Source organism: Melanostigma gelatinosum (assembly GCF_949748355.1).
Source record: "Melanostigma gelatinosum genome assembly, chromosome: 12".
Lineage (NCBI taxonomy): Eukaryota > Metazoa > Chordata > Actinopteri > Perciformes > Zoarcidae > Melanostigma > Melanostigma gelatinosum.
In genome coordinates this window covers 20,684,654-20,705,912 of record NC_136645.1, presented here as the reverse complement: position 1 = coordinate 20,705,912, position 21,259 = coordinate 20,684,654, and the positions used below count along the sequence as shown (strand labels likewise).

General features: G+C 45.3%; 1 protein-coding gene across 1 annotated transcript; it reads left to right on the top strand.

The window, feature by feature from the left end:
• The first annotated feature begins 105 nt into the window (after nucleotides 1-105).
• btaf1 (BTAF1 RNA polymerase II, B-TFIID transcription factor-associated) lies at nucleotides 106-20,528 on the top strand. Its single transcript, XM_079280953.1, has 38 exons — nucleotides 106-357; nucleotides 1,803-1,926; nucleotides 2,250-2,364; nucleotides 3,530-3,673; nucleotides 4,542-4,741; nucleotides 5,371-5,504; nucleotides 5,746-5,875; nucleotides 5,960-6,028; nucleotides 6,146-6,235; nucleotides 6,320-6,415; nucleotides 7,297-7,473; nucleotides 7,683-7,823; nucleotides 7,983-8,107; nucleotides 8,664-8,784; nucleotides 8,962-9,066; nucleotides 9,267-9,416; nucleotides 9,992-10,131; nucleotides 10,276-10,450; nucleotides 10,571-10,771; nucleotides 11,062-11,482; nucleotides 11,991-12,181; nucleotides 12,270-12,426; nucleotides 12,548-12,657; nucleotides 12,881-13,082; nucleotides 13,228-13,376; nucleotides 13,499-13,651; nucleotides 14,153-14,274; nucleotides 14,981-15,148; nucleotides 15,312-15,389; nucleotides 15,469-15,598; nucleotides 15,690-15,831; nucleotides 15,934-16,064; nucleotides 16,190-16,312; nucleotides 16,432-16,584; nucleotides 17,188-17,399; nucleotides 17,503-17,662; nucleotides 18,312-18,482; nucleotides 19,639-20,528. Exons 1-38 carry the CDS (start codon nucleotides 344-346, stop codon nucleotides 19,777-19,779), a joined length of 5,565 nt encoding a protein of 1,854 aa, XP_079137079.1. The 5' UTR covers nucleotides 106-343; the 3' UTR covers nucleotides 19,780-20,528.
• The last annotated feature ends 731 nt before the right edge of the window (nucleotides 20,529-21,259 follow it).

The window sequence follows — 21,259 nt, the reverse complement described above, 5'->3', positions numbered from 1 at the left end:
TATTTATCCGCGACGAGTTCTGAGGGGTAACGTCAGCTATAGATTGATATGCGAATGGTATTCAGCGATATTTCGTGGGAGAAGATACCGAAGATACAAGCGGGACAACTTTGTAGCCATGAATCGGTGGTGAACTCCCTCCGTTCGGTAGACAGAGTCGGGCTGGTCACAAGCACACAGCCTGGGCCTCGGCTAGCTAGCTGCAGCTGCTAACTAGCTAATGACTTCATCTAGCTGCTGTTGTACGCCGCATTGGAACTGTTAAACAGCAGAGAGGAACACTTCTCAAATCACTGGTTCCCTGTTGAATGTGGGGCGTAAAAAGGACATACAATAAGTGACCATGGCTGTATCAAGGTAAGACTGGCTACCTATGTTCACTCTTGTTTTATCTGTTCAAATTTCCAAACCAATTAACGCTAGCGAGCTAACCTGCTAATATCTGTTAGCTTTTTGATATTGGCAAAGGATGGCCTGGTGGCGGCCGACTGAAGTTAGTCATGCTAACGGCATGCTAACGCAGAGTAACGCTACAGTGTACAACTGTAGCTAGTCTATTCGTAGCACACGTTCGCAGGCCGAGCACATAGTTCACGGAATTAGGACCCATGTTTACTGCAGGTGCGAAATGTCTGTTAATGGAAGAAAAAAATTCACGATTTAGTGCTCTGCTGATGCTCTTTACTGAACGAACGGAGTCCGTCATAACGTTGTAACGTAATTGTGAAGTTAGGTTAAGAAGGCCAGTTTACAAACACGAGACAGCACTATTTGCTACCTGTAAGTTTACTTCTATTAATGAGGGTAACTATAACAGGGACGCTGTGAAGCCTCACATTTAAACAAACAGGCATGTCAAAGTGCAGCCAGTCATCTACGCTAAAGTTTGGTTACTCTTTGAAAACACGTTAAATAATCGGCTACTTCTCTTAATATTGTTTTCTATGTTTACTTGGCTGGTGTATTCCGCAGTGATTGTTGTGACAATTCCACGTGGTGTCAATGTGGGCCTCTTTTGCACAGCAAAGCAGACTCCTCTGTAGTTCAGCCTAAGTATTAGTGGAATACATCTCTAATCCACTTCACGTTTTATTAATAGACTGCTAATGACCTCAGTGGAAGACCAGGTTCATTAGACGGGTTACCTTGGTGCTAAGACACACTAGGGCTGGGCATTATGGGAAAAATCAAATATCACAATATTGTTTACCTCTGTTGATATTATACCTTTTCCATAATATTTAGACTGAGATTGTTTTTGATGATTAATCAAAAGTAATGTGGATATGATGACCAAGTGGGTGAAGGCAAATAATAGATCAACCCTGTTCTTCAGATAATTACATAATTTTACCGTAATGCAGCTTTTTCAAAACCTTGAAAAAATGCCAGATAACGATATAAAAAAATCAAAGACAATGTCTAGTCTCGTATCAGGATATTGATATATCGATATAGCCAACGAATTGACAATACATAATTATTTTATCCATACAAATAAATGTCAGTGTTACCGTGAGAGCATTTGACATATGGAATGATATAATACATTTTATATTAGAAAATGGGGGGGGGGGGGGGGAGATTGCATCAATGTAGAAAAGACAGATTTAGATAAAATATTCTGGTCCCGACATGAGGTACAAACCTTTGAAGTGGTCTTTTCACATTAGAGTACCAAAAATTAGAGAAGAGGAACCAGCGTGTTGTTTGTTCAATGCTGCACATTGTGCATGATAATATGTCTCATGTTTCCGTAATGGGACCTTTTTCTTGGTTTGTTTTTTGTCACTTATGTTTAGACTCGATCGTTTGTTTATCTTGCTTGACACCGGGACAACACCAGTAACCAGGAAAGCAGCAGCCCAGCAGCTTGGAGAAGTGGTCAAACTCCACCCACATGAACTCAATAACCTCCTGTCAAAGGTGCGTTTGATAGCTCAGTCTAGACTGTCGGTCATAAGCCTCCAGAAGATAATGTCAACCTGGGCGTATTGGACTGTCCATGCAGTCAAATCTGTGGAATCTTGATAATGTCCAACAGTGTGATTCCTGCTGAGCTGGATGTGCCATGGTAGCACCTGGATTAAATTTTTTTTGTACATTACTCTCACCTTGAAACTGTAACAAACCGAACTTCATGACAAAGGCAGCAAGGGCACGCTTGACTCTTTCCTTCTCGTTGCAGGTTTAATTTAAGTTGCAAATGTAGTAGCCTAAATCTAAATGCATTTCCTGTCAATTACCAGGTCTTGGCCTACCTAAGGAGTCCCAATTGGGACACTCGAATAGCAGCAGGCCAAGCTGTAGAGGCCATTGTAAAGAATATTCCTGACTGGGACCCGACGCCCAAGCCTAAAGAAGGTGAGCATTTTCTGTCACATTTAAGCAACACTGAAGGGATAGTTCAGGTTGTTTGAAGTGGGGTTGTGTGAGGTACTTGGGTATGGGTGCACCCCCAGAATGGAGACTAGCGCAATGCATTGCTGTGGGGGGGGCAAGACAAGACATCTAAAAGGCCTATTTCACTAACTTATTTCAGTTTAAGTGAAGGTGATATTTCTGAAGTGGAACTGAACTGCAAGTGAAAGATAAAATGGGGAAAATATTCTAAATACTGTGTAGCGTTTACTTAAATTGATAATGGCAAACTCACATCAAATAAATCAAACCATCCCTGTAGGTGGAGAGTTATGTGCCAAATGCAACACAATTTCCAGTTAATGTGTGTGTGTGTGTGTGTGCTTTTTTTTGTTCCTTCCAGTGAAAGAGATGTTACAGTGAACATATTTGAAGACTCAGCCAATTTGGGTCCAGGGCTAACTGATTCCATGCAAGATTTGCTGTTCAAACACATACTGCCCTCTGTTTTTTAAGATGTCCTCTACAGTAGGTCCTCACACTAGCAGCGATAGCATAATCTTACATTATGTCAAACCTGGTCCCAAACTAATAGATCACTGTTTAAAAAAAAAAAAAAAAACAAGTTCACATGGACACCAAAACATCAGGAAACTGGTCAATGCCTTCTCCTCTTTTGTTTGATAAACAATAAGGTGATGTAATGATTAAAGAATGCTCCTTTTGGCTAGACAGAGCCCAGTTAGTCCACTTTGTCCCAGCAGGGTAAACCCTCACTTATTCAGTGTAACTAAACGGAACGTTACAGCGCATTAGCTGCAATGTCTCCGGTTTGATTCCAGGAAGGGACCTTTTGTTACCTGCTGTACCCTCACTTCTACCAACTGTCCTCGCAGAGTGTATCAGAAAGACGGTGTTGTAATAATTCTGCTTCTTAACAATAACGTTTAGAGTTTTTTTTATCTATGACCCCTCATCATTGTAAGGCCTAAATTTTCAGATTCGTCCATTGTGTACACAATTTTTAAAAAGTGCACAGTTTTGTTGGGTGGAAATAAGACGCTTGCTCTTAAATACAGGCATTAGTATTGGTACACGATCTCCAATTCAATACGTAGTTAGAGGGACACGTGTGCCGTTCTGAGACTCCTCTGGTTCTTTCCTGTAGAGTCCAGTGAAGACTTGTCTCCAGAGGACTCCGCTTGTGACCGCTTGACTTTCTACCACTTTGACATCTCCCGGCTTCTCAAACACGGGGCCTCTCTGCTGGGATCCGCGGGGGCCGAGTTTGAGCTGCAGGATGACAAAACTGGTTTGTAGTGGTTCTTTTTTTGTTCTGGTTGCAATAACTTCCATTAATTGTTAACGCTCTCAATTAACATGCATTGTGATCTGTGGAAAGTGACTCGTTTGAGCCGTGAATATTTAGTTCTTGATTATTCTTTGTGGGGCACAGACCACTGGGCAGCTTTGAATTTAATCTAATGGGAGTATTTTGCATCCGTACTGTCCAAGCTGCTTGTTTTGACGTGCGTAAAAGGGATTCTGACATGACTTTTGTTTGCTAAACAAACTTTTTCAACCACATGAATCCCACACTTTAGTGTTGTGAAAAATAGTTATTAACTGAGGTTGATTCTGACATAAATACCACACAATAAACTGGGCTACTTTTTTGGGGCCGTGAATTTTCATTTAATTTGAATAGGGAAAGCTGCTCATCCTCATCTTTTACAGGGCTTTCCTCTCTTAGTCGACTAATCGGTGGTTTTGGTCTTAGATTTCTTTAATTGATGACTCCTTTTTTTGTGCTTTTTCTTACTGAATGACTTTTTTCAAAGCACGTCTCTGCTAAACACAATATTAAAAGTGGTGCTTTTGTGCGAGTCTTTGCAGAGGAACTCGACAAAGATTCTTAAATTAACAAATTGATTAGTTGATCAAATTGTTTCACAGGAAATTGTGTAAAAGAAAAAAGTGCGTTTTCAGGATCCGTTGATGACACTGTTCCTGTATTTATTTGTGGCCCCAGCATTAAGCGTGTTTGCCTCCTAGCTGCATTTAGCTCACGCATGTTCACATACAGATAATCACTATTCCTCCCACAGCTACAATGTACTTGTTCTTCAGGCTCTAGAGTTTTAACCTGATGTCCTGTCGTCATTTCTTTTTTTTCTTAGCCGAGATGGACCCTAAGGAGCGTCTGGCCCGCCAGAGAAAGCTCCTCCAGAAGAAGCTGGGTCTGGACATGGGCGCCGCCATCGGCATGGACACAGAGGAGCTGTTCAACGACGAGGACCTGGACGACAGCTGCCCACCCAGTGGGCTCACAGCCCACGGAAGCAAAGGCACAGCTGGATCCAGCTCCCGCAACCACGTGGTGGGTCTCATTGTAACCCGTTCCCTTCGATTCAGCAGACCCACGAGTATGCACTGTGTGTCCCTTTGGGTCACTAAGGCTCTTACTGCAAGCTGTAGTCTTGGATGGACTATTAAGTTTAATAAATAGGTGAATATAATCAGAAAGGTGAGGCAGGAAATAGGCACCATGTTGCCCTGTAGAGATGCTGGGGCTGTACGCCATGGCCGGCTGTAGCTGGCTAAGTTGGAAGAAGATGAGGTAAAGGGCGTCAGTATTTCAGTGTGGTTATACAATATGATAATTCACTTTTTTATATTTCTCCTTGATCCACATGTAAGATGTCAAACGTACCACTTATAATAATCAGCAGCTGCACTTGAACTGGCAGTCTAGAGTCAAGGACTTGGTACTTAATACAGTATGAAATAATGAATAGGACTTGTGCATGAACGGAGAGGGAAACTGCAGTTAGTCGGATGTTAGATTTACTTACTGAAGTGATGCACCACTTGAAGATTTGTGGCGCTTTGAGCCACAGAATGAATTCATCAAATGAGTCGTTCAGTAATCTCGTCTACTTTGTGGTGCGTCATGCGTGTTGAGTTCAACCTTAAAATGAATAATCTCCTCCGCCGGTTTCTTTCCAGCCCATTCAGGCTGCTGACTTGATCGACTCTGAGTTCCGGCCAGGCATGAGCAATCGTCAGAAGAACAAGGCTAAGAGGATGGCCAAGCTAGTGGCCAAACAAAGATCCAGAGACGTGGAGACAAATGAAAAGAGGTAAAAGGATGCATGCTGTGTACCTGAAACATGTCCGGTTTATCAAACACTGGCTCTTGAACAAAATTATACAAATTGAAAGGGCATTTTTTCCCGTCGTATACAAACAAATGTGTATCAAGGATCAACTTACCTAAGATTTTTATTTTGGACCCATCCAGTTTCAGACCCCTTCTTTGTATTATGTCACATTTGATTGCTTTTAATAACATGATTCACTTTGATCTCGCCGCTCTTTAAGTAACGACAGCTTTGAGGGGGAACCTGAAGAGAAGCGAAGGAAAACCACCAATGTCGTCATTGACCAACCGGCAACTGGGCACAAAGTCTTGATGGACAACGTTCCAGACGATGCCAGTCCTTCAGAGGTGGTAAGGAATCCAAAACAATTCCACAACTCACTGATGTCGAGCCCTGATCCTGTAACTGATGTCTCGTTGCTTTGTCTTTTGTAGATACAAGAGTGGCCTCTGGAGAGCTTCAGTGAAGAGCTCTGCAATGACCTCTTCAATCCGTCATGGGAGGTAAAAACAAAGCGCGTTTTAAATAGTAGTTGAACACGAGATTGTGGGCTGAGTAATATGTGACCAGTGCAAAATACATGTAAACAAGTTCAAATTGCATCATGTGGTTGTTTGCAGATCCGTCACGGTGCAGGCACAGGTCTTAGAGAAATCCTCAAGTCCCATGGTGCTGTGGGCGGGAAGCTGGTGGGAAGCACTGCAGAGCAGGTACGTCTCACTTCATCCTCTGGTCTGTTTCAACTAGTCCGTGAGAATTAAACGTGACGCAAACTGTCCGATGCTCTGCTGTAGATGATGCGGCAGCATCAGGAGTGGATAGAGGACCTGGTCATCCGGCTGCTCTGCGTCTTTGCTCTGGACCGCTTTGGAGACTTTGTATCTGATGAGGTTGGTCGTCTTTTGTTTTGTCAACTGAACAGAATGTCTGAGGATGCAAACAGTTACTGACACAAGATGAGACCTGCAGTGTAGGAGAGGAGAGGACGGGTAACCAATCACAATTCATATGCTAATTCACAGAAATGTCTAATAGGATAAAATGATGACATCTTGGACAGAGTGAACTGGGAATTCTAGTTTTTCTTTTTCTTTTTTTAGTGTCTGCTAAATCTACTTGTGGAAGGCAGTGGTTTTTGGCATTCATAACAGTTACATGTGCCAACTCGTTTGCTGCATGGTATTTATTGCCTACTGTAAAGAGGCTTTTGTGTAAAGTGTAATATCTTTACCTCATCACTGTGTCGACGCTGTAAAACAGCAGTCAGTTTAAAAAGGAAGAAAGGTGTTTTTAAAAAGAGACTCAGGAACCCTCTACTTAGATATCTGAGGGTTACATTTCCTTGTGAAACAAGCAAACGTCTCCAGTATATAGCAATACAACAACACAACCTACCGCCTTGATAATGAAGTAGATTTAGGGGCATTGCATGCGATTGTATTTAGGTGGTCGTGTTATAAGTGTGACTATTTCTGCAGGAATTTTATCCTTTACTCGGTGAAAAACCGTGTGGTATTTAGTCAATGCTCAACCTGAGAGGAGGAACTCGTCACTAAATTGGCCTCGTGTTGGGTTTCATTGGTGTGCAGTGTAACGAACGTCTGCTCAAACGGTGTTCTATGTCCTACTGATGGTGGCTGACCGGCTCACTAGACCGACATCATCCAGATATATCTGCAAACTGCTGAGTATAATTAGTCAACCAGCTAAATTCATGCACTTGAACTCTTTGTTTTTGTCTCTCCTGGACCTCCCGCTCTCCCTTTGCCAGGTGGTGGCCCCTGTCAGGGAGACGTGCGCTCAGACACTCGGCGTGGCCCTTCGCCACATGAACGAAACTGCCGTTTCCATGACGGTAGACGTCCTGCTGAAGCTCCTCAAAGAAGACCAGTGGGAGGTCCGTCATGGAGGCCTGCTCGGGATCAAGTACGCCCTGGCTGTCCGACAGGTACCTCCTGTTCTGTGTGTGACGAGCTGTTGAATAAGCGTAGCAGGGTTCTACAATGTATTCCATTTTGAGCACCATATGGTTATGAATGTCAATTGTGGGGGTGGGAGCATATGTGTTTGGACAAATGGTTTTCTATTATGGTCTAGAACCATACCTGCTATTTCTTCTGAACTCGTACATCTATGTACTTTACTTTTGTGTCTCAGGACCTGATCTCCACCTTACTGCCCCGGGTGCTCCCTACCATCACTGTAGGCCTACAGGACCTAGATGATGACGTCAGGGCCGTGGCAGCCGCAGCCCTCATCCCTGTGGTGGAAGGCTTGGTACAGCTACTGCCTAATAAGGTCAGGGAGGAAATAGTAGTGCCTTTTTAAAATAATATCAAAGTCTCCAAGTTTCAGCTTGTGTTTTCAAGTCTCAAAATAGATTTTTCACATTATCCTCATTTTGGGGGGGGGGGGGGTCTTACTGTCGTTGTGAAACTCTGTGCCTGTGTCTCTCAGGTACCCTTTATCGTGAACACGCTGTGGGATGCTCTTTTGGACCTGGACGACCTCACCGCGTCCACCAACAGCATCATGACGTTGCTGTCCTCGCTGCTCACCTACACACAGGTCCGCCAGTGCAGGTCAGTCTCTCAGAGGTCCACGCAGTAGATGCTACAGCCTCAAAATCGTGATTTGTTTGTTTACAGCAGAAACAGAAAGTACACGTTCTTAATGCTCCAATGGACAAAAGAGGCCTTTGTCTACAGATTCAAGTATACGTTCAGCGGCCACTTTGTAAGCTACCGGAGCGTCTTCTTTAAACGGTAGTTCTTGAAGCTGTACTCGACATAACTTATTCTGTAAAGCCTGCAGTTGGGCTGGAAATTTGGTGATTGTTGACTTAAAGTACAGATTAGAATACATGTGGTTGTGATCACAGTGAGCTGGCTCATCTAGTGTCCCCTCTGTGGTGTATTAGCAGTGATGGCTGAGTTCAAACTTTATTTACATAAAAATCACACAACCAGACGATGCATGCCCACCACTGAGCACGCTTTCTTCAAACACACAATTAGATGGCCACTGACTCTTAAAGTCTAGACAGAGGTTTAGTGTATACCCTTGTACCAAGGCGGTTTATTCAGGTTTTTTTGGTTCTCTGAAATGATGGCCCTTTGTGTATTCTGCCCACTCTAGCATGCAGCAGTCATTAACAGTCCTGGTCCCTCGGGTTTGGCCGTTCCTGAGACACACCATAGCATCAGTGAGACGGGCAGCACTGGAAACCCTTTTCACGCTGCTGTCTAAAGCTGACGAGGTAACGCTGACTAACACCTTCTATGATACGAGTACTAATCCATCTCATACAGGATTTAACAAAGTATCTGAAATGCACACATTTCCATAACAACTAAAGCTCTTTTATTTGTGAATGCTGGCTGTGTGTTGTCTGCTCGGCCAGCGTTTTATCTTTTAATTGATTTATTTTCTTCAGAGCTGTGCAATATGGATCAACCCCATCCTACAAGAGATGCTGCGGCACATCTTCCAGTCGTGCATACTGGAGAGCAACGAGGAAATCCTTGAGCTGATTCATAAGGTGTGTGCTGCATCACCCACACTGTAAAATCACTAAGATTGTTGAAGTTTGACTATTGGAAACGATACCGAAATTTCATCGAAGAACAAAGAATTGATAAACCTTCTGATGGGAATTGGAGAAGTCTTGCTTTTCTTCTCTGGCATGTGGATGACCTCTTTGGATTTGGTCTTGATCTGTGACCGTGTGTCTCTGGGCAGGTGTGGATGGAGCTGCTGTCTCAGGCCCCGCAGCAGTACGTGGTGGCAGCCAGCTGTCCGTGGATGGGCGCCTGGCTCTGTCTCATGATGCAGGCCTCGCACATTCCCATCGACATCAACATGCTGCTGGAAGTGAAGGCCCGCTGCAAGGTGGGACACTCATCTCGGGTATTTAAAGTTCATGCAGCTGTGTCCTCGACTGCAAACTGATGCTCCAGTCCATGGACGATAACTGGTAATTGGTAGCAATTTTAGCCAGTGAAATTAATGTTTTACATTTTAATATTCAGGAAAATGTATCTCACACATTTGAAAAAAACAAGAGCTTAAGTTTATATGCGTGTCATATACCATGCAATACAGCCGAGGTAACAAAAAATATCAGTGTTCTAACGTCAGTAGGACATAACTCAGGACGGTAGGGCGTATCTGTCGCAAGTTGCATGCAACTGAATATCCAGTTTGTTTAAAGAAATGGAGCTCTGTAAGAGTATGAAGTTGGAAATGAGAACCGCTTTAGTTTTCATGCACCAAAATACATACAGTACATGTGTCTGTGCACATGTATTTGTATCTCTGTATCTCAAGCAGAGAAAGAAACCAATGTTTTAATTTAGTCCTTGGTACTTTGCCTGTGCAAAGCAACGTTTATAATGCCACATGAGATGTCTGTTTAGGTTTTTAAGCGAATAACTGTAATAATGAATGTTGTGTTGACGCAACAGGATAAGGCGGGTGCAAAGACTCGTCTAGGAACCAATCAGGTGAAGGAAACGGTTGAGTATATAGCCGGTGCCGAGACGGTGACGGAAGACCCACTGACGCGGGACTACGTAGTGGTCCGATCTCGCCTCATGGCTGCCAAGTGAGTATTGATTGTTCCATACGAAAGGTAAAACGTTGTCAGTCCTGATCGTGAGGTGAACTTGTGATTTTCTCCAAAATAGCCAGATGAGTAGTTTTGTTCTGACCGTGTTTCCCTGCGCTCCTTTGTGTCTCTGTAAACCAGATTGCTGGGGGCTCTGTGTCGGTGTGTCTGTGACCCTCAGCTCAATGCTGCGTCTCAGGAGATCCGACCGGCGGAGTCGTTAGGCCAGCTGCTGCTCTTCCACCTCAACTCCAAGTCTGCCCTGCAGCGCATAGCTGTGGCTCTGGTGCTTTGCGAGTGGGCCGCAGTGCAGAAGGTGAAAAACGCTCAGACACTTGGAGCTGGTTGTTGTTGATTTACAAATCTGAGCACTTTTTATTTATTTTTATTTTTTGGATGTAGTATGAGCAATTGACTTTTCCGGTCTGTCTTTCAGGATTGTCGGGTGTCGTCGACGGTGCAGCCTCGTCTTCTGGCCATTCTGTCGGAGCATCTGTACTACGACGAGATCGCCATCCCCTTCACGCGCATGCAGAACGAGTGCAAGCAGCTCATTGCGCTGCTAGCCGATGCCAACATAGACCTGCAAGACCGCCTCAATTGTAGCGTTTTCACTATTGATCAAGCCAATGAACTGGTGAGTGCAGCCACACGCATAAGAGAACTGAATTAGAAACCTTTTCATCAAAGGTTGAAATCAGTGTTTAGGTGTTGTAGAAGCTGTAGTTTACACTGAAGGCTGAACGTCAAGGTGTTGGGCTACTATTATTATGACACATCATCCAGCTGTAACTTGGTTTCCGTCCAGGTCTTTAATTCCTGATCCGACGGCTTGATTCTCATCTTCAAAGGTCAATGGATGTTGCACTCTGCAACAGATCGCCCCCATTACAGTCTCTCGCATTCTCCCTCCCTCTTGTTCCCTAGGTAACCGGCATCTTCACAGAGTCAACGGCGGGTCTTGATGTGAAGTCCGATCAGTGGCAGGCGCTGGACGGTAAACGGCAGCAGGCCCAATCCACGGTGACTGAGACCAACACGGACTGGCAGCAGCTGCATCTGCGCGTCCACATGTTCACGGCGTGCGCAGTGATTAACCTGCAGGTGCTTCCCGAAAAGCTCAACCCACTGGTCAGGCCTCTGATGGAGACTGTGAAGCGGGAGGCGAACATCCTCATCCAGGGGTACGCCGCGTCTTTCATAGCCAAGCTGCTGCAGCAGTGTGCCGGACGCTCACCGTGCCCCAACCCCAAGATCATCAAGAACCTCTGTACCTCGGCCTGCATGGACTCCGCCGTCACGCCGTCATCCGCCTGCCCCGTTCCCCTCACACAGGAAAATGCCAAAGGTAAGAGTCGTAGAAGCTGAGGAATACTTTTCAGTGATTTTACTCAACGCGTCGGCTACTAGCTGGGTTTCAAAATTGGGTGTTCTTTGACATTTTAATCATTCTACTGACTTAAATAGTGCCTCCACTTAGATTTCATCTTATGATGGGCTCATTTCATAAGTGTAATATGGTCTCAGACAAATATAAAATGCAAGTGTTTAATATCCAAGGCACACTGTAGGAGTTTGTGCAAAATTTAAAATGCCTTTATTTTACATTGATATTCATATAACATGAGCGACAGGACTCTTCACAGGGATCGTTCTCTGTCAATGTGTAACGCTGTTGGTAAAAAGCGAGTAAGTGATGCATCATCGGTGAAGTGAAGGAAAGAGACGACATGGTGTCTTTTGTTTTTCTGTATTTGTTAAATTTAAAAGTGCAATAGCATCCCTCTATCATCACATGTCAAGTACTTGCATGCATGCTACTCACCATATATATTTTATTTACTCGTTCTCCATAGCCTTAGGCGGTGGGTTGGAGAAGGATTGCATTCATCACATGGTCAACAAAACCCACGGCATTATCACCCTGTACCGGCACCAAAGGGCAGCGTTTGCCATCACCAGTAAGAGGGGTCCCGCCCCTAAAGCCCCCAAAAACCCCACCACAGAGCTTCCTCCGGGCAGCACCATCTGCACTGATAACGACGAGGTACAGAGGGCCTCTGTACTACCTTTTCCTCACATCAACAGACTGTTTACCCTTTTTTTCTTTTAAATATGATCTGTTCCCTTTTCAGAGCAAGAAGCCGTTTCTTATTCAGAGGCGAGGGGCGGAGTTCACCCTGACAACTGTTGCCAAGCACTTCGGTGCAGACTTCACCAAATCTTTGCCGTACTTATGGGAGAACACAGTGGGACCACTGAGGACAGTGGTGACCGAAAACCAACAAATTGGTATGTTGATTGACTTTATTCTCTGCTAGACACTGAGTAACAAGTATTTATTGGTTTGACAATATAATATCCTTCACTTAATTTCACTGGGAGAATTCACTCCATACTTTGTGTGCTCTAGACAGGGAGGTCCAGCTGGAGAGGGGAGACGCTGCAGCTCAGGAACTGGTCAACTCTCTACAAGTGCTGGAAGTCATGGCCGGGGCCATGGCTGCTGAACTCAAGCCTTTGGTACGACTGCTCTACTGCTATACTGCCGTTTACCCGGGTCCTCTCATTGATGGGCATTCTAATTACACCATATGGAGACCTAACAGTTGAATATTGCTGCTGAACTGCTCCTTGGGCATCAAAGTATCCGTTTCAGGGAAAGTTCATAAAGGCATCTTTTAAACAAACTGTTATAATGCAAGCAAACTATTGAATGTCTTTTTTTTTTTTTTCCCCTCTCTAGCTGCTGGAGCACCTACCGCATCTGTTCACCTGTCTGCAGCACCCGTACACAGCGGTGCGTCACATGGCAGCACGCTGTGTGGGCGTGCTCAGCAAGATCGCCATGCTGGAGACCATGAACCGCTTCCTCGGCTGCGTCCTCCCCTGGTTGGCTGCTATCGAAGACTGCACCAAACAGGAGGGTGCCATCGAGGCTTTAGCCTGTATCCTTCACACGGTGACCCTTTGATTCACAGCACAACACAAACGCTTCCCGTCACAGATGTGCGGTAATGCTACTTTTATCGACCTTGTAGTTGCTGCCGTGTCATCTCCCCACGGTACCGTCCTTGACTGCCGTGTCTCCAGGTGTCATGGAGCAGCTGGATGTGGACATTGTGCCCTACATTGTGCTGCTTGTCGTGCCGGTGCTCGGCCGTATGAGTGACCCCAGCGATAGCGTTCGTTTCATGGCCACACAGTGCTTTGCCACGCTCATCCGCCTGTTGCCCCTCGAGGTTAGGAGCTCCCCAACAGACATGCAAACCGACTTAATCGCGCACTGGCTATTAAACTAATAACACAATGTCGTTATCCAGCGCTTTGCTCCTAAGCGTTTTTGTCCTCTGTTGTCCACCAGGCCGGTATACCAGACCCTCCGGCCATGTCCGCTGACCTGATCCGCCAGAAGGCCAGAGAGCGCCACTTCCTGGAGCAACTGCTAGATAGCAGAAAACTGGAGAACTACAAGATCCCAGTTCCAATTAAGGCTGAGCTCAGGAAGTACCAGCAGGTGGGTGTCAGTATTCAGGGTCCTCTGCAATACCACCTCGAGCAGCAGATCAATGATTCCCAGTCAGTTTTTTTTACACATTTAAACAACTCCTGGGATACTTCAGTGTTTTGTGCCTGAGCTGCCGCTTCACCTCGACTCTGATCATTGTTCTGCCAGATTCAGGGATGAGTTCTCTGCTTTGCTGCAGGCTAGCAATGTAAAAAACACAACGGAGACACTGACATCAAATGGTTTTCTTGACAGAGTCACATTTTAAAGCAGTCAAATGGAGCCGGTGTGCGTCTGCAGGTTCCTTCTAGAAATATTGCCAGCTCTGCTGAGACCAGCCACCCGTCTCTTGAATTCATTGAGCGGTGCAAGAAGCCAAATGAATTTGTTGCTGCGATTGCTCAACACACTGCTGCCGTGTCCTCAACCTTAACTGACCCAGGGGGACATGTTGCAATGGACGAGCTGCTTTTATTTCTGATTTCACTGTGGGTCTCTGTCACCTTGCAGGACGGAGTGAACTGGCTGTCCTTCCTGAACAAATACAAGCTGCACGGGATCCTGTGTGACGACATGGGTCTCGGCAAGACTCTGCAGTCCATCTGCATCCTGGCAGGAGATCACTACCTCAGGTAGTCCAAACAGCGTCGGCACGCGGACTAATCTCCTTCGTCAGTCGACACATTATGTATCTGTATATTGTACCGTTCGGACACATCATCGCGCGTATGATTGTTCCCTCTGTAGTAACTTCACAGCTTTAAGAACAGTAGAGTGTTTATCACTGAGTAGCTGGATATGAGTCCAAATATATTATCGATTTAAGCAGTTGTTTATATGCTGGTGTGTAATCAATGTCAGATATTGACATCTACTACTGAATCACAAAGTATTGAACTAGTTGAAAGAATTAGGAGAGCCTTAATGATTGTGATTAAGTTCATGTAAACAGTCGCTAATGCTAAAACAATCCACATATCTGCTTGACTGAATTCTCGTCAGTTGTCTGCATGTTTTAACATTAACTATTTCCAAAAAAACAAGAAATGTCTCATTTAAGATGAACCACGAATACAAAGCCCTGTTCGATTTGTAGGAAAAAGAAGTGCATTTCCTTTTGTAGCGCTTGTTCTATAGAACATGGTGAATCTGAACGGTCTTGTATAATATGCTGTTCATGTATGACGACAATGAGCCTGCCACATGCTGTGCTGCGAGACAATGGACAGAGCGGGTTTGATAGTTTCAGCATCAACAGTGATTTGTCCGTTTTATTTTTATCTTAAAAACTCTCCCGCGCAACTGAACTCGGCCGTCTGTGTGTTTGATGTCACTCAGGGTCCAGGAATATGCCAGGACTAAGGCCCCAGACATCAGCCCCCTGCCCTCTCTGGTGGTGTGTCCTCCCACACTGACCGGCCACTGGGTGGACGAAGTGAGCAAATTCTGCACCAAAGAATACCTCAACCCACTGCACTACACCGGGCCTCCGACAGAACGCATGCGGTAAAGCTTAGTCAGACTGGAAGCCTGTAAGCGTGCAGAGAAAGATTTCTGCCCTCATCCTGACACAGCACCTGTTAATGTTGGTTTGGATTCATTATTACACGCCAACTGTGACATACAGTGTACAATGTCTCATTTATGTCCTCTCACTGAACCTTTCCAGGCTGCAGCACCTAGTGAAGAAACACAACCTTGTAGTAGCCTCTTACGACGTTGTCCGGAATGACATCGACTTTTTTAGGTGCGTCTCATTTCATTCTAAAATCTTGTTTTGTGTTTTTGGAAGTGGACTTCTTTATTATAATTTTTCTATATTTTAGGAATATCAAATTTAATTACTGCATCCTCGATGAGGGCCACGTCATCAAGAACGGGAAAACCAAACTCTCCAAAGCCATCAAGCAGTTGGCTGCCAACTTCAGAATCATCCTGTCAGGAACGCCCATTCAGGTGAGCTCACAGCTGTTTTTAAATGTTCCTATTTCTCCTTCGTGTTTACTCGTCAGAGCCTGAATATTCTCCACTGTCGTCTGTCCCCCAGAACAACGTCCTGGAGCTCTGGTCTCTGTTTGACTTCCTCATGCCGGGATTCCTCGGAACAGAGCGGCAGTTCGCCGCTCGCTACGGTAAACCCATCCTGGCCAGCCGGGACGCCAAAAGTTCCTCACGGGAACAGGAGGCAGGTGTGTAAATATTGCTTTTCCGAACATCCCAATTGTTTTCACTGAATATGCTCATATAGACGAGGACGTCAGCGGTGGTTAATGTCACTTCCTCCCTCTCAGGTGTCCTGGCGATGGAGGCCCTACATCGACAGGTGCTACCCTTCCTTCTGAGGAGGATGAAGGAGGATGTCCTCCAGGACCTTCCTCCTAAAATCATTCAGGACTATTACTGCAACCTGAGTCCTCTACAGGTACTTCGGACCCCCCCCCCCCCCCTCTTACTTGGCCGTAAAGTGACTGGTCTCCACAGGAACTACAACTAGACGATGGCCCAACCTCCGTGTAACAACATGGTTTGCTTTCTCACTACCTGCAGGTTCAATTATACGAAGACTTTGCAAAGTCTCGAGCCAAGGCCAGTGTGGAGGACAGCATCTCTGATACGTCTACAGGAGAGGAGGAGAAGCCGAAGCTGAAGGCCACAGGCCATGTCTTCCAGGTACTGGTTATATTTTATGTTTCTAGCTGCTCTGATACAATAGTTAAAGGTGCTTCTTGTTACTACTTGGCGTATGCCTTATCTTTTGCAAATGCATCTCTTTACCTGCGTTCGGTCAGGCTCTGCAGTACCTGAGGAAGCTGTGTAACCACCCGAGCTTGGTGTTGACCCCGCAGCATCCCGAGTACAAGCGCATCACCGAGCAGCTCGCAGGGCAGAGCTCCAGCCTGCGGGACCTCCAGCACGCACCCAAACTCTCCGCTCTCAAACAGGTGAAGTGCAGGAAGTCTTCTTTTAGAGCCGCTGCGTCACTTCCGCCTGCTCGGGCCACAGTTTGGAATCGGCTCACGTAATCCATATTAATGTGGATTTCTGTCCCAATTATGTTTTCATGAAACTAATATGCTTGCATAAGAATGGAGATAAAAGATGAGGCAACAAGGTCTACACACACTTCCACGATTCTCGATACCCATTTAATACCAACAAACATACATAACATAAACATAAATCTAATATCATTTTACGTTACACTCCTTTATTACTGCTTGCATACTAGTTTTTGATGATTTATTACTAATCCCAGAGGATCCATTTCAAGTTTCTCGCCAACAACTACATTTTAACTTTATAATGTACCTCTCCACCCAATACAACTTTTTTTACAGCATCATAATGTAACTCAATTTAACCACATACATTACCCGTTGGCTCCATTTTTTCGGGAAATAGATTTAATGTGACCCGTGGGAACACAGTCTTGACCGATTAGATTGTTTGCCCCCATGGCATCACTTATTTTTCTTCTTATCACCCTGTTGCAGAACCACACTCACTGTCTCGTGCTGCGGCTCTGACCGGTTTTCTCTTCTCAGTTGTTGTTGGACTGCGGTCTAGGAAGCGGTGGCGGATCGGAGGGGGGCCCCGAGGCCGTCGTGGCCCAGCATCGTGTGCTCATCTTCTGCCAGCTCAAGAGTATGCTGGACATCGTGGAGCACGACCTCCTGAAACCCAAACTACCCTCGGTCACCTACCTGAGGCTGGACGGCAGTGTGCCGGCCGGCCTGCGTCACTCCATCGTTTCCAGGTCGGCGGACTGATTTAAGTCTAGTCTTTGGCTCAGAACTCCACCTCGCGCTGCCGTTATGGTTCAAATCTCCTCCCCTGACTTTCTTCCCTCTGACTCACAGGTTTAACAATGACCCATCCATCGACGTACTGCTGCTGACCACCCATGTCGGGGGCCTAGGTCTGAACCTGACGGGTGCAGACACCGTGGTGTTTGTGGAACATGACTGGAACCCCATGAGGGACCTTCAGGCCATGGATCGTGCCCATAGGATAGGACAGGTACATAGAGCAGAATGCAGGACACACACGGCTACATAAACCGCTCTCTGAGCGTGGACCACATCCCAATAACATCTACATCTGGAGCTCTCAACAATCTGTAACTTAAGAACCACCGCTGTGTGAAATGCGTTATGTCACTGCCTGCTGTTATGAATCCATATTTAATGTATTCGGGGTCATATTTCCTCACCTTTGGAGCTTTTACTCCCACATCACTTTTTACTTACTGGTCATTGAAATTGTGCATTTTAATTTGACGTCTATTTATGTGACTTCCTGAGCACATTTAGATATAAACATAACGAGCTTTTGTAATATGTATTCTACCCATTTGGCAGTACGTCCTCAGCCCACTAGGTGGCGCTCTGAGGCCCAGTGGTGTAGAGTAGCTGCTTTAGATAATCTGCTTTGATAAATTCAGAAGATACTGAATCCAAGATGCTCCTGTGGCTCTCAAAGAAGGCTGTGGCGTGTCCATCAGTCTCCTTGTTGCATTATTGAACGCGGCCTCGGATCGTGTGACACTGCCGCTCTTGTATGAAACCAGTGATGCAAGAAGGACTCAAGTGAAGTGGGACGGGAGGCCACGTCCCACACGTTCTAAATATCTTCTGTTAACATTCCCCGTTGTGTTCGTACCGCGCAGAAACGGGTGGTGAACGTGTACAGGCTGATCACCCGGGGCACGCTGGAGGAGAAGATCATGGGCCTGCAGAAGTTCAAGATTAGCATCGCCAACACCATCATCAGCCAAGACAACGCCAGCCTGCAGAGCATGGGCACGGACCAGCTGCTCAACCTCTTCAGTCTCGACAAGGTGAGACTTCAGAGGGTGTCCGTCACCGGGACACATGTTGGTGGTTGCTGTTTTTAAATCATCTGGGTAAATGTTTTAAGACAGTGGTCCCCAACCTTTTTTGCACCACGGACCGGTTTCATGTAAGACAATATTTTCACGGACCGGCCTTCAAGGTGTGGTGGAAAAACACGACGAAATAAAATGATACGATCGGCATGAAAAAAATATAAAATGCATAAATAAATACAACTCACAATAACGCTGAATCAGTGGGAGCCCTGAGCTTGTTTCTCTGCAACGAGACGGTCCCATCTGGGGGTAACGGGAAACAATGACACCCGAAGTCTGTTCCTCATGTCCCGTCTACTCAGTTTTGATTGCCGTCACTGCAGAACATCCCGCTTCACAAAGAGGATGTGTGAAATGGAAGCAGGGTTTTCAGTGCTTTCGTGGCGATCTCAGGATATTCAGCCTTGATTTTAATCCAAAACACCAGCAGAGTAGTTGTCTCAAACATACTTTTAAGGCCACCGTCCTTTACAATCTCCAGCAGCTGATCTTCCTGTCGCCACATATACTGCAGAGTGGGTTTGGCGCGTCATAATTACTCCTGATATTTAATTAGACTCCTGATGTTGTCTGTTAAATGAAGCTTTCATGTTCTTGGAAGTTGTAGCTCTTCTTCTGTCTCCTTAGTGGCCTTTCCTCTTTGCAAAGAAGCTCTCAAAGTTATTTACTCATTTTCGCTAGTTTGCGGGCTTAATTTTTGAGGTCACGTGACCGAGACAGCGTCTTGACATGAGGCACAGGCGGATGAAATTGTGCGAATCTGGTCATTTTTCAAAATAAAACTTCTTTCAGACTCTGATAATCAATAAAACGGAAATAATATATTTATTCTTTCTGTGTGGCCTGGTACCAAATGATCCACGGCCCGGTGGTTGGGGACCACTGTTTTAAGGCATCTGGGTTTCAAACCCAGCTTGTTTGTACCTTTTTTATTTTATTTTTTGTAACCTGAGATATAAACTGTACCAGACTGTAGTTCAGTCTGATTAGAGGAAGAAGAAGAAAACACCCGAGAAGATGCTTGTATATTCCTGAAAACACGCCTATAAACGGTGTAATCCTCGCTGTGTTTGGCTGAACTGTCGTGTTTATGGATGCGTTTCAGGGGGAGAAGAGTGAGCAGTCGTCGTCGACCTCGGGGAAGTCCTCCATGAAGTCTGTGCTGGACGGCCTGGGGGAGCTCTGGGACCAGCAGCAGTACGACACAGAGTACAACCTGGACAGCTTCATGCACTCACTGCAGTAGCACTGCATGATGACCCCCCCCCCAACACACGCACACACACAGCCTCCATATGCTGGCCGAGCAGGACCTGGTCAGAGTGCCGAGGACACGCCCGTTGCTGCATTCTACTACCCCCCCCCACCCCACACACACACACTTTAAACAATGTAACTATAGGAAGTCACTGATAGGGAATTGTTACAAATGTCCCAAAGCAATAACTAAAACACAGCCAAAGTAGGAACTAAATCTTTATTTTTTTGCTTCAGTGATGATGATGTCTGTACAAGGTCAGACACCCTGTAATTCTATGTTGAGCGCAAAACCTCCCAGGTTTTACAGCCCGCCGCCCTCCTCCCACGTCGCATTGCCCGAGTATACAGTGTTAACTGCTTCAGACACCTGTACTGCCCCACTACCACTCTCTCATCCCCCTCCCCCATCATCACAAGGTCTTCAAAGCACTGCGATGTCTTCACACCGCTGTGTACCCCCCCTCCCCCCCTCCCGGTGGCCATCAAGAGGCTTTAGCGTGGCGTAACGATGACCTGGGGAAGCACTGCGCTCGAAGCAGCATTAGAGATTGGACACGGGGCCAAGCTGAGACTGGTACCGGTCACCAGTATTTTAAAAAGAAAAGACTTGTACATATTTCTGTAGTTGCTGCTTTTTGTTTATGACTGTGGAATTGTAATAAATTCTACGGACCTTTTGCAATACAAAGCTATCTTTTCTTTGCATGTGAACAGAGATGGCCACTAGATGGTGCGGTTGTACATTAGAGGACTAATACTAATAAGACATTAATGAACCTGAAGTATGGTCACATTATTGTTCTTTTGAGTTGACACAAATATACACATTGTAGGATCATTAACTGCTTTGTTACATCCACACACCGCAAAGGAAAACCTATAAAAGGATGCAGACGTGTCGGCTGTAGTTGGAGGTTTTCACTCCATGTTGGCCTTGACGAGTCTGAGGTCTTTCTTGACCTGTTGGCTCTTGTGGTCAGATTGTTTTGTCTACTTCTGTTTCAGAGGTCAACGATTTATTCTCAACTTTTAGGCCAGCATGGACAAGAAGTCAAACAGAATGCTAAATGCTGATCTAATTTTGAAAGTGCTTTGAAATGTTGAGAAATGTTTTCAGATTTTTTTAAAATGTTATTTCAGATAATCTGACTGTAAACACTGCGTGATTATATTTGAGGTTGATTTATTTTTTTCAGCAACTTTATTACGTATAAGTTTGTTTATTATACAAATTTGAGCTCAAAAACAAAGTCATGTGTACATTTCAAAGTGGGAGTTAAAACTACATTAATTCAGAGGGATTTTCAAAATAAAATAAGTACAAATTTGAACATCTACATTTCTATAAAAACTGGTCAGAATCGGTCTGCTGATGAAGATTGTGTGACTTAAAGGAAAGCTCCAGAACTAGATTGACTTTGTAGGGGGATTGTTTTGTCAGATACCGATCGCTCTGGATGATTTGC